The sequence below is a fragment of the Spermophilus citellus genome (genome assembly GCF_964194105.1).
Source record: "Spermophilus citellus genome assembly, chromosome: 1".
In the NCBI taxonomy this organism is placed as follows: domain Eukaryota; kingdom Metazoa; phylum Chordata; class Mammalia; order Rodentia; family Sciuridae; genus Spermophilus; species Spermophilus citellus.
Window position 1 is genome coordinate 208025165 of NC_138182.1, and position 17408 is coordinate 208042572.

At 37.9% G+C, this 17408-nt stretch overlaps 1 protein-coding gene across 9 annotated transcripts in view; it reads right to left on the reverse strand.

The window, feature by feature from the left end:
- LOC308648339 (uncharacterized protein) overlaps positions 1 to 17408 on the reverse strand; it is a 568826-nt gene that overhangs the window by 356055 nt on the left and 195363 nt on the right. For 8 of the 9 annotated variants that reach the window (XR_014021795.1, XR_014021797.1, XM_081292963.1 and 5 more), the window contains 2 exons: positions 5095 to 5205; positions 4093 to 4133 (listed from right to left, as the gene is read on the reverse strand). Coding sequence is in view for 6 of the 9 variants with exons in the window: in XM_081292963.1 (XP_081149089.1) it covers positions 4093 to 4133; positions 5095 to 5205 (152 nt within the window). In the remaining 3 variants the exon portion in view is untranslated. The remainder of the gene's footprint in view (positions 1 to 4092; positions 4134 to 5094; positions 5206 to 17408) is intronic. The other variant, XR_014021796.1, reaches the window with a different exon arrangement.

Sequence of the window (17408 nt, forward strand, 5' to 3'; positions counted from 1 at the left end):
TCTTATCACAGACACAGAAAAATTACAACAGCAAGCAGAAAATTAACATCAGACACTGGGGATATGAATGAATAAAAAGCTGAGTAATGTTTCAGTAAGTTAAATCCACCATAAACAGAGCAGAAAATCATTGGTGATACTTAAAATAGATTAGTCAAGAAATAACAATATAAACATATTACCAGATTTATAGAAAAAATAGAGTTAAAAGTGATTCCGAGAAAATGAGATCGACAAAAATGGCCAGGAGTCTATGTTACTAGTAAATCTTTTTTTTTTTTTTTCTTTTAATTTGGTATCTCACTCTTTCCTCAGGCTAGCACCTCTACATAAAGACGTAGGCCTATATAGACAGCAAGTCACGAATGGTATCAAGGCATAGCATAATGCACAACCAGGCTCTGTGGGAGAACATGGACAGCCTCAGGTGGGAGAATGGCTCACTGACCAATGGAGGAGAATGCCATTCCTTGAGTAATTACAAAGACATTTGGAGTCCCTTCAGAGAATCCCAGGCAAAAATCTGCTTTCAGGTTGAGTGAACTGCCTAGATTCCCACAGTTTATTACTGCCACCCCCCCCCCCCCACCATGAGAAACCATTCTGCCACCACAAAACTCAGTTTTCAGTGTTCTCTGGTGTCTCTAACCTTGCACTGGAACTTGAGGAGGAATATGCTGACACTTTTATAGTTATTTTTAAGTTAAGTAGTTTCAGATACTGACTGAACTATCTACTTGAACAAAAATTTCTGCACACCTACCCTATGGGAGGCACTATGGCAAACACAAACATAAACAAGACACAATCCTTTCTCCCAAGAAGCTTACACATCACCCAGCAAGAGAGAGTTGTACACGGTAAATTTTAATCCCAGAATGAACACAGGGGAATTGGAGCATAAAGAAGAGAGTGCTTCCAATTTAGGGAGGGATTCTGGAAAGACTAAGAGGGGAAGTGTCAGAAGGGAGTTGGGATCCCAGGCTTTGCGTCAGCAGGATGCCTGCAGGCTAGTGCTGATGCAGTTGCACTTAATCTGAGCGATATTATCTGAGCTGCACCTGCCCTGGCCAAGGACAGTGTCATTATCTATGGTTTGGGATGGCCCTAAATTTCTGTGATTAAATGCTATGTTTATCATAAAGGCCTCACTAACCCATACATATGCATTTATCCTTGGAAAAGATGAGTTGGTAAGATATAAATTGAGTAGAGCACAGAAGTCTGTATTGTGGTATAAGCAAACCAGAACTCATTCATAACTCCAACTAAATCCAAAATTCTGGGTTGTTTGTATTTTTAATAATATATTTCAACATATGTTCGTGTCCATGTGTCTACATCCTACCCTCAAATCCAAAAGATTAAAGAACCAGAGAATGTTAAAATTGGAAGGGACCGTAACTATTTTTTCAATATAATCCTATCATTTTACAGATGAAGAAACAAGGCCAAAAGAGGATAAATGTAACTTCCTAAGGTTGCACAACCACGAAAAGCAGAGCCAGGAGGGCAGCCAAATTTTCAATGCATCAATGCTAGTCCAGAAGCTCTTTATTCTGGATACAATAACAATAATAATAATAAAAGTAAAGTTTAAAAGTAAATTGTTATTGACAATAGGTCTAGAATTTTCAGTTTCTGAAACAAATTCCAAATATCTATTAAGGGATCTCTTTTTCTGAAAATCTTTCTTTCCTACTGGCCAAAAAATATCAACTAAGCTTTTTTGATTAATACTTTATTTAAATTATGGAATAATTGTTTAAATAGTTTTTCTTGCTTTTACTTAATATTGTACATACACAGACATTATATTTTTAAATTAGACTATATCAGAGATAGTATTGCATATACTTAAAAATTCCTCAGTGTCTGTCATAGCATCTGGCTTGTAGAACATACTCAATAAATCATGGAACAAATAAATGAATTAATCTGTGTTGTATTGGAATTCTGCATTAACCTTTGCATACCACATGTAATATCCAAAATTTATATGATAAATGTGACACTTATCATTATTTGGATGAGCATAAACTTTACCTAGATTTGTTTTAAAATTCAACCCATCTTTTTCCAAATCATGCTCCATGACTAAATGCCTTCCTTTATACTCACCCTGCAGTTATATTCTAGGGAACAGTAAAAGCATGTTCCCTATAGAATGTTTCATCCTCTCCCTTCTTTATTCCAACTCCTGGGTGGGTTCTAAAGGTGGAACTCACATCTTACTCCAGACCTTACTTCCAAATCCACCAGCTAAAAGGCTCCAGTTCGAATCACCAGAAGCCTTCTCAACAGTGCTCGGAGCACAACAGGCTAACTAGGAGACATCACTAGAAAATCTGAAAGGTACTTCTAACCCCAAGGGCTGTTTTTAAAGGCATAAAACATGAAAATAGCCATCAGAACAAGAAAGCAGAGATATTTACAAAGATTTTAATATTAAGAACCTCATTGAAGATGGCTCCTAAATGTGAAAGACTTTGTTTAAATTATGAGAACTTTATTTAAACATTAAACCTATAAACAAGAAGTTAACATAACCCTTGCTATCTTCCTCTTTAATTTTATTAAAAAATTTTAAATGCTGTGTTTTGAAAACACTGACCACTAAGGCTTTCCAATTCTTTAAAAAGTAACAAATAAAACTTCCACTTCTAATGTTCCTTAATTCGTTTATATAACAGCAAAATCACTGTTATAATAACCTCTAATGTCTATTTTGATAGCTGCAACTAACTACAAATGAAAAATTAGAGAGTTTGGCCAATTTTTCAGTTATTTGTACATAAAGTACACATAACATCTAAAATGACATTTACTCTTGTTCCCCTAATGAACATATAACCATAAACCAAATATTGGGAAAAATAAAAACACAGGTGAAAGAGTTAAGGAAGTCGTGTTCTTCCTAAATTGATTTCTACCGCTGAATCACTGACTATGATGAACCATCTACCTGCACTTCAGTTTTGTTTTTCTCAAAAACAAAGACCTGAGTCACAGTTATGTGGCAAAGAGGAAAAAAAAGTGGCAAACAGTGTTTGTAAGTCTTGCTAGCCTCCTTGGACACTTAATCGTGGCTCTTCGAGACCTTTGGCCACCCTGTATTCCAAGTCCCACATCAGAAAGTGACGGCAGCCCCAGGAAGGAGGCCCAGAAGGAGCAAGGACAAAGGCAGGCCTTGATGCACAGGCTCTGGAAACTCACCAGGACCTGGCCACACCCTGGGAAGCAAAGTTTTTGCACTGACTCTAGGGGGAGAAAAATCCTGATACATAAATTTTGTATTCTTCTATCAAAAGTGAATAAGGAACTAAAATAATATAAAAATTTTTATTCAAATGAGGATTTCAAAGGACTCTATCAGGGAATAGAGAAATAGCAGATTAAATATTTTATAAATATAAGTAAATTTTCTGTTGTGAATATTATCAGAAACACCCATGCCTTCTTATCTGGTGGAAAAAAAGAGAAAATGTGTGGAATATGGTTTTTTTAAAAAAAATATTCAATAATAACTTTGTATTATGAACCAGTATATAGAAAAATTATCTTGAATAAATTGATGATTTTCTTTGGGGCTTGGTTCTAAATGCAGTTTGAACTTTTCCAACAGACTGGAGAAAAAAAAAAAATAATTGAACCTTCTGGCAAGGTCAGGAAGTCTGTTTGCTCACTAACTTGCTCCAAGCTTACTTGTTCCTGAATATTCTGTTTGCATGGAAAATAAAAAAATCACATTTAGACAATTTAGTTAATTATTTCCATTACACTAATGACCTATTTTACCTAAAATTGTGCATGTGGTTTTCTTTACTTCTTAAGCATTCTTTACCAATTTTAATTGTTTTTCTTTTTTATTGGTTATTCAAAACATTATAAAACTCTTGACATATCATATTTCATTTAATTGTTTTTCTAAACTTTTCAAAGCATCATTCCCTTTCTATTCCATTTTTCAAGTTTTCCCTTTTCTCATTTTTATATTGAATTTCTTTGAAGTTAAAAGACATTTTCAAGCAGTTAAAAGGAAAAAATGAAAATAAGAAAAGAAAAAAAAAAAAAGCTCATGGGAGTAAGTACCTCAGCACAACATCCCTCCAGAAGGATTTCATAGATAGGACCTGTGAGAAGAAAACAAGGAGATGAAGAGTATGAAGAGCCATTTGGTTCCTAGCTCATATTCTTATTTTTCTTTTTTTAAAATTTATATATGACAGCAGAATGCATCACAATTCTTATTACATATATACAGCACAATTTTTCATATCTCTGGTTGTATACATGGTATATTCACACCAATTTGTGTCTTTATTCCTGTACTTTGGATAATAATGATCATTACATTCCACCATCATTAATTACGCCACACCCTCTCCTTTCCCTTCCAACCCCTCTGCCCTATCTAGAGTTCATCTATTCCTCCCATGCTCCTGATCCCTCTCCCACTCTTAATGCTAAACCTGATGTTACTTTCAAGGTCCTGGAATATGCTGATGATATTTTAAAAAGACATTCATCTCACATCTTCAAATGTTCACCCCTCTGCCTGACTGCAAGTCTTATGGTCCACTATGAACAAATATTCTTGTATAATTTTTCATAATTAACAAATTATACTGCATTGTAAATTTTGTGTCAGGAGCTAATTTGTAAGTATATGAGAATATCACACATTGTGAAATTATGTTTGGACATTTCTTCATTCTTAAGTACACCTACAGCCTCCAGAAGCTTTTCTAGTCTTTGAGAGAAACTAGTTGCAGATTCTAATATGGAACTCCTGAACACAGCTTGCCACAGGATCCTGTACCGTACCCTTTGTGATGTCACAGTTCTAAGCCACCTGTAGTTCTCTGAACAAGGCAAACCCTCTCATGCTTCCATATGTGTTGTGTTATTCTTTCTGCCTTAAATACCCTTCTCTATCTTGCCGATCACTCCCTCAAGTGTGAGTCAGCTCAACTCCACCTTCGTTGTGTGGCTTTCTCTGATTAATTCCCTAAATGCAGGTATTCATTTACTTACAATGTGCCAAGCACTGTGCTGACTGATGCATTAGGAAAATAAAAACACTTAACTTACCTTCAAGGCGCACAATGTACTAGCACAGTGATCACAATGAGATCCTTCAGGAACATTTTGTGATGAGGCCAGAAGTAGGGTCAGGGGAAGCCTTCCAGGAGAAGATAATAACTAGATCAAAATGTGAAAGACAAGTAGGAATTATCTGATAGAAAAGGGGGAAGGAGAGGGCATCCAAAATAGAGCCTATGGAGAGGCAGGTGAGAGAGATTGAAAGGTCAATATTCCCTTCAAGGGAGCTTAGTTTTATTTTGTTTTTTTCCTTGAAGGCAATGGGGAGTCTTTTAAACAAAAGCATGGATTATCAGATGTGTATTTTAGAAAGTATAGAGCTCAAACTCATCATAGTTGTGCATGCCTGTAATCCTAGCAACTCGAGAGGCTGAGGCAAGAGAGGTCAGCCCTGGAAACCTAGTATGACCCTGCTCAAAATAAAAAGGGGTTGGGGGTATAGTTCAGTGGTACAGTGCCCTGGGAGTTCAACTCCCAAGAAAGAAAGAAAGGAAGGAAGGAGGAAAGGAAAGAAGGAAGGAAAGAGGGAGGGGGAAGGAGGGAGGGAGGGAGGGAGGGAGGAAGGAAGGAAGGAAGGAAGGAAGGAAGGAAGGAAGGAAGGAAGGAAGGAAGGGAAAGAGGGAGGGAGGGAGGGAGGGATGAAGGAAGGAAGGAAGGAAGGAAGGAAGGAAGGAAGGAAGGGAGGGAGGGAGGGAGGGAGGGAAAGAGGGAGGGAGGGAGGGAGGGATGAAGGAAGGAAGGAAGGAAGGGAGGGAGGGAGAGAGGGAAGGAAGATCAGACTAGAGCAAATAATACTGGTAAGTTAGAAGGCTTATTTGTAAAGGAGATGACATGTAAACTTAGTATGAAAATGAACAACATGGAACAGAATTTGAGAGAGATTAAGTTAAACTTTAATTGGTGCTTAATTTCTACAGGACAGAGCCACAAGGGACATAATAGAGTCAAGAGGGAACCCCAGGTTTCTCTGTTTTCCTGCCAGGATGGAAGGTGGAGTTAATATAAGATCACAAACACAGGAGGAGTTTCAGGAAGTAATCAGTTGAGTTTTAGATCTGTTGAATAGAACAGGTTTGTGGAACATCCAAAATGAGAGGTACTGCTTGTTCCTCTGTGCACCTGTGACCACATGGAGTTACCCTATGTTACCACACGGTGGTTATCTATGTCCAGCGCTGACATTTCCTGGACAGGGAGGGCTCTCCAATCTGAAAACCTTCTCTTCAGATTGTCCTTAATCAGCCCAGGCTCCCCCTGCCAAACAAAGCTTGTCCATCTTTCCTTGTTTTCTCATGGCTACCATTAGAGCAGTGCAAACTAGAAAAAAAAAATGCCTGAAAGGGCTGAAGTCCATTACCTCTTCTAGAGAAAGCAAAACTCAGACTGGAAGAAGAAGCTCCCTCCCCTCTATGTTAATAGGTACCCTTTTTAAAAGGGACCATTGCTTCAGGAGAAGTAAGAACTCTCTAAAATAAATTTTAAAAGAAATGAATATCAATTGTGTTAAATATTTTGTTCTTTTAACAGAAAACATATGTAGATGTAATAATTAAAAATCAATGCCTTAAAAAATGACCCAGAATGAGTTAAAATCTGCATACTACAGTGATGCAGCCCCCTCAGCTGTTATCAACTCAATTCACAATAGCTAAACTGTGGAACCAACCAAGATGCCCCTTCAATAGAAGAACAGATAAAGAAACTGTGGTATATATACACAATGGAATATTATTCAGCCTTAAAGAAGAATGAAATTATGGCATTTGCAGGTAAATGGATGGAGCTGGAGAATTTCATGCTAAGCAAAGTATGGAAATCCCCCCCCCAAAAAAAAACAAAGGCTGAATGTTTTCTCTGATAAGTGGATGCTGCTTCATAATGGGAAGGGACAAGGGAAGAATGAAGAAACTTTGGATTGGGCAAAGGGGAATGTGGGGTGGGGAGGGATTGTGGGTGCGGAGAAGATAGTGAAACCAGAGTAATACAAGATAGTACAACCAGAGAAAATAGTAGATAGAAGATAGTACAACCAGAGAAATCAAAAGCTGTACTCCATTTGTGTAAAAATAAAAAAAAAAAAATTTAAAACATTTTTTTAAAAAATGACCCAGAAGACTGTTTACCTGCCAAGAATACTTGAAGATCTCACAAGGTCTGTGTTTTCCCATTGCTAGTAATAGGTAAAGGCATTAAATTATGCAGAGTTTTCTTCTGTAATTTTGGTACTATTTAGGTAAATTTTCAAATGGATTGAAATAATGGAAGAAATCTCAAAACTGATCTTTGGTTGTAGATATTGGATCTATGATTTCATCCTTTGGACAAATGTTTCCAGTTCCTATTTTTCTTTCCAGGCATATATATTTGGGGTGAGCTCTTCTCATATTTGAGTTATATCTTAGCAATCTTGGCTATATTGGTATGCACAAATATTAAACTTATATTTAAAGCATCTTCCATCATATATATTTTAACTAAATTGAGCATTTCTAATGAAGAAAATGGTTCTTCCATTGATATTTCTGTTTATTCCAAATTAAAGGAAGATTTCTGAAAGTCACTGTGAATCATCATGCAATTACCAGCAGCAGAAAGTCTTCAAATAGACCATAACAAGTGATGGGCCCAGAAGGAAGTCAGCTTGCTGAGGAGAAACTGATGCTATCCTAAGCATTCACTGAGTTTCTGGTTTCATATGACAAAGAGCTGATGAGTCAGTTTCTCCTTTTGCATTAGCAAAAGACTTTACATGCTTAGGATCAAAAACTAATCAAAGAAAACCTAGTTTTATAAGTATGAGCTGAGATGCCAGTGATTCATTTCAAAGATGTTGGCTATTTTCAAACAATTGCTGAGACCTTGCCATTCCCTGAACTTGGGAAGCTTGTTCTAGTTCACGCACAAATTCAGCTTGCCATATGAGCAAAAGTGAGATCACACTGGTTGATCCTGGCAGCGTCTCTGAGAGTGCAGTACAGTAATTCATGCTGTCAGTTACTATCAGCAGCAATTTGCTTCTGGATTGGTTCCTGTAAGCATTCATGTGAGCATTCTGCACAAAGGACCAGAGCCCAATATTCCCTTGGATTTCAGGGACTTAGTGTGGTTTCAATATATAATCAAAAGTGCCACGTAGCTCACCACCTCACATTTTGTTTTAAAGAGACAGAGGCTTAACACTGAATTACGTTCTTCTCTCCCTAAATAGAAAGTTGGTGGTAGTTTGGAACTTATCTTTAGGACAATTTGTTGGTGCTTCAGTGAAATTTACCCTGTTGGTAAAATGCAGAGTAGTTTTTTTAAAAAATTAAGTGTAATTATACTTTCTCCACAATAATCATAATAATAATCAAAAATTTGCTTAACCACAAAACTATGCTTCATATATGTGACCAACACTTATTTCTATAGGGCAAATATTGGGAAATAAAAAGTATTATAATAGCATATTCCCTCAATTTTAGTATAATTTCTGAAAAGTTCTGCAGTAGAAAAGTTTAGATCTTGCAATATTCAGCTGAAAGGAACATTATTAAAGCATCTTTTCTAAACAGTAGAATTTCATTGAGCTTCAAATAATTTAAGAAATCAATAGCATTTTTGCTACCAAATTTTCTATTACTCTTTCTATTTAACTAGCTCTTCCTACTAGAACCCATGGACAAGAGAGTTGTGAAGCAGTTCTAATCAGAAGGGGCTCAAAAGAAGTAAAAGCCAGTTCTTTTGTCTAAGTAATGTAGCTTAGTTTACTCAGGAAGGTGAAAGAATGTCAAAATATCACGTACCTTTATTAAATATATATAACAGATTATAGATATACTATATTTTCATGTATATAATTTGTCATATATATAATAGGTTAACACCAAAGAATGAAAATATGCAAAGTATATATATATATATATATATATATATATATATATATATATATATATATATTTAAAATATATGTATTTTTCATTATTTGATGAATTATATAAAGTAATATATATATATATAAAATATACATTTTTTTCATTCTTTGATGTTAACCTGTGACCTCTTTTCATTATTTGATGAATTATATAAAGATATATATATATATATATAAAATATACATTTTTTTCATTCTTTGATGTTAACCTGTGACCTCTTTGGTATCCCTAGCTGGAGAACTGCCTTCCTTATTGTATCAAGCTCAAAAATATAAAAAAATAAAAATTGGTATCTTACTTGATTAGGCATTTTTTTAGAGGAGGGAGGTACTGGAAATTGAACCCAGAGGAGCTTAATCACTGAGGCCATTCCCGCCTTTTTAAATTTTATTTAGGGTCTTGCTAAGTTGCTTAGAGCCTCATTAAATTGCTGAGGGTGCCTTAAAACTTGTGATCCTCTTGCTCAGACCCCCCAGCCCCTGGGATTACAAGCATGTGCCATGGTGCCTAGCACATAACTGTTTCAAATACATTTTTCAGAACTTCTGGTAGTAATACTTAAGGATATTCCAATCAGACTACTGTATTATCTGTTTTACTTCAAATAATAAACTTTCAAGTTTCAGCTAAATCCCTTCTAAGTACCATTAATCTGGTGACAATTCTTGTATTTTTTGTAAACTGTTCATGTATGTTGTATAATACAGAAAACCTTTGATGTTCATGAGGACTATACCCTTGCAAAGCCCATAACTGAAAATAATATTATAGCATAGAATTCCTACCCCTTACATGCAGAATTATTTAGAGTTTAACACCTTATTCTTTCTTGTATAGTGACTCTTTGTCACCTTTTGTAGCCATCTGGATCTTTTGAACAGCTTTCCTGTTGTACCTCATGGGCTCTCAAATTTTATAATCACGCCTCCACAAAGCAACCAGAAACTCACTTGCTCAGCCAGTCGGCGCTTGTGTCACAGATAGGATGATAGATTCATCCATAATAAAACCCACATGCAAATTGGATTCATAAGAGAACACAGGTTCATAACCACCTGAAATGCCTCTGATGGTCAGCACAGAGGCATCTGCCCAGCATCTGGGAGCAGCAGTGGGAAAAATTCTGGCATCCAGTGTCTGGACTCAGCAGTGGAAGTTATGGTGTCTGTGTCCAGAATTAGTGGCAGGGAGGCTTTTTGCTGGAGCAAAAGTCATAATGACACAAAATCAGTAGTGTCATGTCTTCTAAGTCTATATCCTGAGTCTCCCAAAGAACCTGTGAACTACACAGTATTATACAATAAATTTCTTTTCTGCTTAAATTAACAACAGAGGAATCTGTTGTTTAGAATTCAAAACACTAGCTAATAAACCCAAGAATCATTGTTCTCTCTCTGTCTTTTAATTTATTCTGAAATATTTAAGACAAGCACAAGGCCATTTCTTTATCAGTCCTGGAACTTTTCCACATATATCCAACACTAGAAGGATCATCTGGCCTTCTTTCTGTGGAAAGTTATTCATACTTTAGACAAACTGCATATTATCACGATTGCACATTGCCACAAACCATGTGCAATCAGGATCACTCCTGAATAATTTATAATATTATATTCAATACTCCCAATGACCTAGATGATTTATAAAATGACTATCATTATATCCATTAATTTCTTGGAAATTTGCATTCATGAAGTTTGAATCTTGTATGAGCTAACTTCCTGTAAGCACTATTCAAATCAACCCTGTGATTGGCAATGTTACTCTTCAATTAAGTGTCTAAGGAGAGATCCGTAGAATAGGTGAAGGGAGTTGATGGGGAGGAAGAAGGACTAGGATTAGGGAAGAACAGTGGAATGAATCTGACTTAACTTTCCTATGTACATAATAAATATACCACAGTGAATTTTATTGTCATGTATATCTACAAGACACTAATTTAAAAAAAACTATAATAGCAGAAGTATCAGTAGATAGAGAAAAGGAACCAGAGGAAGTGGGGTGGAAAAGGAAAGAAAACTGAATGAGAGCAAATTATATTTCATGCTTTGATAATTATATCAAAATCAATCCTAAAGTTATGTGTAACTAAAAAGAACCAATAAAAATATATTTAATTTTTAAAAAATAATCTAGACTGACCCCCGGGCTGAGTTCGGGATTGCTGACGGGGATGGAAGCGGTACAGCCCCTCCCCCCACAAGGGACACTCCACTAAGGTAACCAGCGGCCACCATCTTGGACAGCTGAAGTAACCACCGCCACTCTCCGACAGATTGCAACAACAAACAGGTGTGTGTCACCCAGCTCAGCCCCCATACATAGGGGGATTTCGCTTAAAATCTCTCCTAGACTTTCAGGGGGAGGGACTATCAGAGTGAGCCTGCATAAAGACTAAAGGAGAGCTAGAGGCACCTGACCCCCAACCCCCCCCTCCCATCAGCGGCCAAAACAAAACCTGTCTAGCCAGCGCTGGGGGAGGGGCAAGCAGAAAAAATCAAAACCATAGAGTGCCGGGGATCCCAAAAGCCAACGGTGTGACCCCGGAGATCCAGGCTGTCTGATACGCGCGGCCTGCCCCGAGGCTACAGAAGGCGTGGCGCCCCAGAGAAGGGGTTAACTAGTCAGCAGGGAATTAAGTGGCTGCGACACGGTGGTATCCCACCAGCCAAGCCCAAGCCCGCACTGACCCCCGGGCTGAGTTCGGGATTGCTGACGGGGACGGAAGCGGTACAGCCCCTCCCCCCACAAGGGACACTCCACTAAGGTAACCAGCGGCCACCATCTTGGACAGCTGAAGTAACCACCGCCACTCTCCGACAGATTGCAACAACAAACAGGTGTGTGTCACCCAGCTCAGCCCCCATACATAGGGGGATTTCGCTTAAAATCTCTCCTAGACTTTCAGGGGGAGAGACTATCAGAGTGAGCCTGCATAAAGACTAAAGGAGAGCTAGAGGCACCTGACCCTCAACCCCCCCCCCTCCCATCAGCGGCCAAAACAAAACCTGTCTAGCCAGCGCTGGGGAGGGGCAAGCAGAAAAAATCAAAACCATAGAGTGCCGGGGATCCCAAAAGCCAACGGTGTGACCCCGGAGATCCAGGCTGTCTGATACGCGCGGCCTGCCCCGAGGCTACAGAAGGCGTGGCGCCCCAGAGAAGGGGTTAACTAGTCAGCAGGGAATTAAGTGGCTGCGACACGGTGGTATCCCACCAGCCAAGCCCAAGCCCGCACTGACCCCCGGGCTGAGTTCGGGATTGCTGACGGGGACGGAAGCGGTACAGCCCCACCCCCCACGAAGGACACTCCACTAAGGTAACCAGCGGCCACCATCTTGGACAGCTGAAGTATCCACGCCACTGTCCGACAGATTGCAACAACAAAACAGGCACAGAGTACAGTTTGAACTGCCGAGAATCATCACTGAGGGGAAATCTGGTCTAGCAGGAGAAACCAAGGCTAGCAGGAGAAACCAGGAGCCTAGAGGCAAGGCCCTCGCGACTGGGCAGCTGTAAACTGCAGGCCCACCAGCGACAGTTCACCCACTGCCCGCGTAACTGGGCGGTAGGAGAACGCCCTCCCGTTGGTGACGGATCACCTGCCCGCGGCCTGTGATACTGGGCGGCTGGAGTCTACCCGCCTGCCACGACCGGGAGCTGAAACCACACAGAGACAGTCCAGTCACACCCCCCCATTAGGGCACCCCGGCAAGGAGACTGGGGCCCGCCATAGCAGAGTAGTGTCGTCACTGGAGCTCGAACGTCGGAATTCCTTCCCAGCGGAATCCACGTTAGCAGTCATACTTCAACAACACAAAGGAGAGACATCAGAGTAATACAGAAACAAAACAAATCTATAGAGGAGAGCAGAAACACGACAATCAAAAAGAGCTGGAAAGTAACGTGGACAACATGAGAAAACAAGGGAAAAAAGGATTACAAACAATGCAAGACTACTCAATTCTACAGGAGGACATAGAAACTTCAGAAACAGGTATAGGGAAAGAACTCAAGGCATACCTAACTCGAATGGAAAGGAATATTAGAGAAGACATGAGACAGCAAGTCCAAGAAATAAAAATATATTTTGAAAATGAATTAAACAAACAAATTCAAATGGCAAAGAACGAGCTCTACCAGGAGATAGAGATATTAAAAAAAAAATCAAACAATAATCCTAGAATTACAGGAAACTATAAACCAAATTAAAAACTCAAACGAGAATATTACAAATAGACTTGATCAAGTAGAAGTCAGAACATCAGATAATGAAGACAAGGTTTATCAACTTGAAAAGAATATAGTCAACACAGAAAAGATGCTTAATTCCCACGAGCAATCTATTCAAGAGATATGGGATGTCATAAAAAAACCAAATCTGAGAGTCATAGGGATAGAAGAAGGCACAGAGATTCAAACCAAAGGAATGGACAGCATATTAAATGAAATAATTCTAGAAAACTTCCCAGAGATGAAAGATGGAATGGATTGCCAAATCCTGGAAGCCTACAGGACCCCAAACATTCAAAACCATAATAGACCAACCCCAAGACATATAATTATGAAGATAGCCAACGTACAGAACAAGGAGAGAATATTAAAAGCTACGAGAGAAAAGAGGCAGATTACTTTCAGGGGTAAACCAATTAGGTTAACGACAGATTTCTCATCACAAACTTTGAAAGCGAGAAGATCCTGGAATAACGTATTTCAAACGCTGAAAAATAATGGATTCCAACCAAGAATACTATATCCAGCAAAATTGAGCTTCAAATTTGACAATGAAATTAAAATCTTTCACGATAAACAAAAGCTAAAAGAATTTGCAGCAAGAAAACCAGCTCTGCAAAGCATTTTGAACAAAACACTACAAGAAGAGGATGTGAAAAATAGTGCCCAAAACTAACAGCAGGAAGTATCTCAGTAAAGGGGGAGGAAAATAACCAAAAAGCAAAACTAACCAAACTAAAATAAATAAATAAAGAAGCATGACTGGAAATACAAATCATATCTCAATTGTAACCTTAAATGTTAATGGCCTAAACTCACCAATCAAGAGACATAGGCTAGTAAACTGGATCAAAAAAACAAATCCAACAATATGCTGCCTTCAGGAGACTCATATGATAGGAAAAGACATACACAGGCTGAAGGTAAAAGGTTGGGAAAAATCATACCACTCACATGGCCCTCGGAAGCAAGCAGGAGTGGCCATACTCATATCGAATAAAATCAACTTCAAACCTAAGTTAATCAAGAAGGACAAAGAAGGTCACTATATACTGTTAAAAGGAACCATCCACCAACAAGACATAACAATCATCAATTTGTATGCACCCAACAATGGAGCTGCAACGTTCATAAAACAAACTCTCCTCAAGTTCAAGAGTCAAATAGACCACAACACAATAATTATGGGTGACTTCAACACACCGCTCTCGCCATTAGACAGATCCTCTAGACAAAAACTGAATAAAGAAACTATAAAACTCAACAGCACAATCAATAATCTAGACTTAACCGACATATATAGAATATATCAACCATCATCAAGTGGATACACGTTCTTCTCAGCAGCACATGGATCCTACTCAAAGATAGACCATATATTATGCCATAAGACAACTCTTAGTAAATATAAAGGCGTGGAGATAATACCATGCACCATATCTGACCATAATGGAATGAAATTGGAAATCAATGATAAAAGAAGGAAGGAAAAATGCTACATCACATGGAAAATGAACAATATGTTATTGAATGATCAATGGGTTATAGAAGACATAAAGGAGGAGATGAAAAAATTCTTAGAGTCAAATGATAACACAGACACAACATACCGGAATTTATGGGACACAATGAAAGCAGTTTTAAGAGGAAAATTCATTTTTTGGAGTTCTTACCTCAAAAAAAGAAAAAACCAACAAATAAATGAACTCACACAACACCTCAAAAATCTAGAAAAGGAAGAGCAAAACAACAGCAAATGTAGTAGAAGACAAGAAATAATTAAAATTAGAGCAGAAATCAATGAAATTGAAACAAAAGAAACCATTGAAAAAATAGATAAAACTAAAAGTTGGTTCGTTGAAAAAATAAATAAGATAGACAAGCCCTTAGCCACGCTAACGAAAAGAAGAAGAGAGAGAACTCAAATTACTAACATACGGGATGAAAAAGGCAATATCACAACAGACACTACAGAAATACAGAAGATAATTAGAAAGTATTTTGAAACCCTTATATTCCAATAAAATAGAAGATAACGAAGATATCGATAAATTTCTTAAGGCATATGAATTGCCCAGATTGAGACAGGAAGACACACACAATTTAAACAGACCAATAACAAAAGAAGAAATAGAAGAAGCCATCAAAAGACTACCAACTAAGAAAAGCCCTGGACCAGATGGGTATACAGCGGAGTTCTACAAAACTTTCAAAGAAGAATTAATACCAATACTTTCCAAGCTATTTCAAGAAATAGAAAAAGAAGGAGCTCTTCCAAATTCATTCTATGAGGCCAACATCACTTTGATCCCAAAACCAGACAAAGATACTTCAAAGAAAGAAAACTACAGACCAATATCTCTAATGAACTTGGATGCAAAAATTCTCAATAAAATATTGGCGAATCGAATACAAAAACATATCAGAAAACTTGTGCACCATGATCAAGTAGGATTCATTCCTGGGATGCAAGGATGGTTCAATATACGGAAATCAATAAATGCTATCCACCACATCAATAGACTTAAAGACAAGAACCACATGATCATCTCGATGGATGCAGAAAAAGCATTTGACAAAGTACAGCATCCCTTTATGTTCAAAACACTAGAAAAACTAGGGATAACAGGAACTTACCTCAACATTGTAAAAGCTATCTATGCTAAGCCTCAGGCTAGCATCATTCTGAATGGAGAAAAATTGAAGGCATTCCCTCTAAAATCTGGAAAAAGACAGGGATGCCCTCTATCACCACTTCTATTCAATTTAGTTCTCGAAGTACTAGCCAGAGCAATTAGACAGACAAAAGAAATTAAAGGCATAAAAATAGGAAAAGAAGAAATTAAACTATCGCTATTTGCGGATGACATGATAATATACTTAACAGACCCAAAAGAGTCTACAAAGAAGCTGCTAGAGTTAATAAATGAATTCAGCAAAGTGGCAGGTTATAAAATCAACACGCATAAATCAAAGGCATTCCTATATATCAGCAACAAAACTTCTGAAATGGAAATAAGGAAAACCACTCCATTCACAATATCCTCAAAGAAAATAAGATACTTGGGTATCAACCTAACAAAAGAGGTGAAAGATTTATACAATGAAAACTACAGAACCCTAAAGAGAGAGATAGAAGAAGATCTCAGAAGATGGAAAAATGTACCCTGTTCATGGATAGGCAGAACTAACATCATCAAAATGGCGATATTACCCAAAGTTCTCTATAGGTTTAATGCGATGCCAATCAAAATACCAACGGCATTTCTTGTAGAAATAGACAAAGCAATCATGAAATTCATATGGAAAAACAAAAGACCCAGAATAGCAAAAGCAATTCTAAGCAGGAAGTGTGAATCTGGAGGTATAGCGATACCAGAGGTCAAACTGTACTACAAAGCAATAGTAACAAAAACAGCATGGTACTGGTACCAAAACAGGCGGGTGGACCAATGGTACAGAATAGAAGACACAGAGACTAATCCACAAAGTTACAACTATCTTATATTTGATAAAGGGGCTAAAAGCATGCAATGGAGGAAGGATAGCATCTTCAACAAATGGTGCTGGGAAAATTGGAAATCCATATGCAACAAAATGAAATTGAATCCCTTTCTCTCGCCATCCACAAAAATTAACTCAAAATGGATCAGGGAGCTAGATATCAAATCAGAGACACTGTGTCTGATAGAAGAAAAAGTTGGCTACGATCTACAAATTGTGGGGTCGGGCTCCAAATTCCTTAATAGGACACCCATAGCCCAAGAGTTAACAACCAGAATAAACAAATGGGACTTACTTAAACTAAAAAGTTTTTTCTCAGCAAGAGAAACAATAAAAGAGGTAAATAGAGAGCCTACATCCTGGGAACAAATCTTTACCCCCCACACCTCCGATAGAGCCCTAATATCCAGAATGTACAAAGAACTCAAAAAATTAAACAATAACAAATAACCCAATTAACAAATGGGCCAAGGACCTCAACAGACACTTCTCAGAGGAGGACATACAATCAATCAACAAGTTCATGAAAAAATGCTCACCATCTCTAGCAATCAGAGAAATGCAAATCAAAACCACCCTAAGATACCATCTCACTCCAGTAAGATTGGCAGCCATTATGAAGTCAAACAACAACAAGTGTTGGCGGGGATGTGG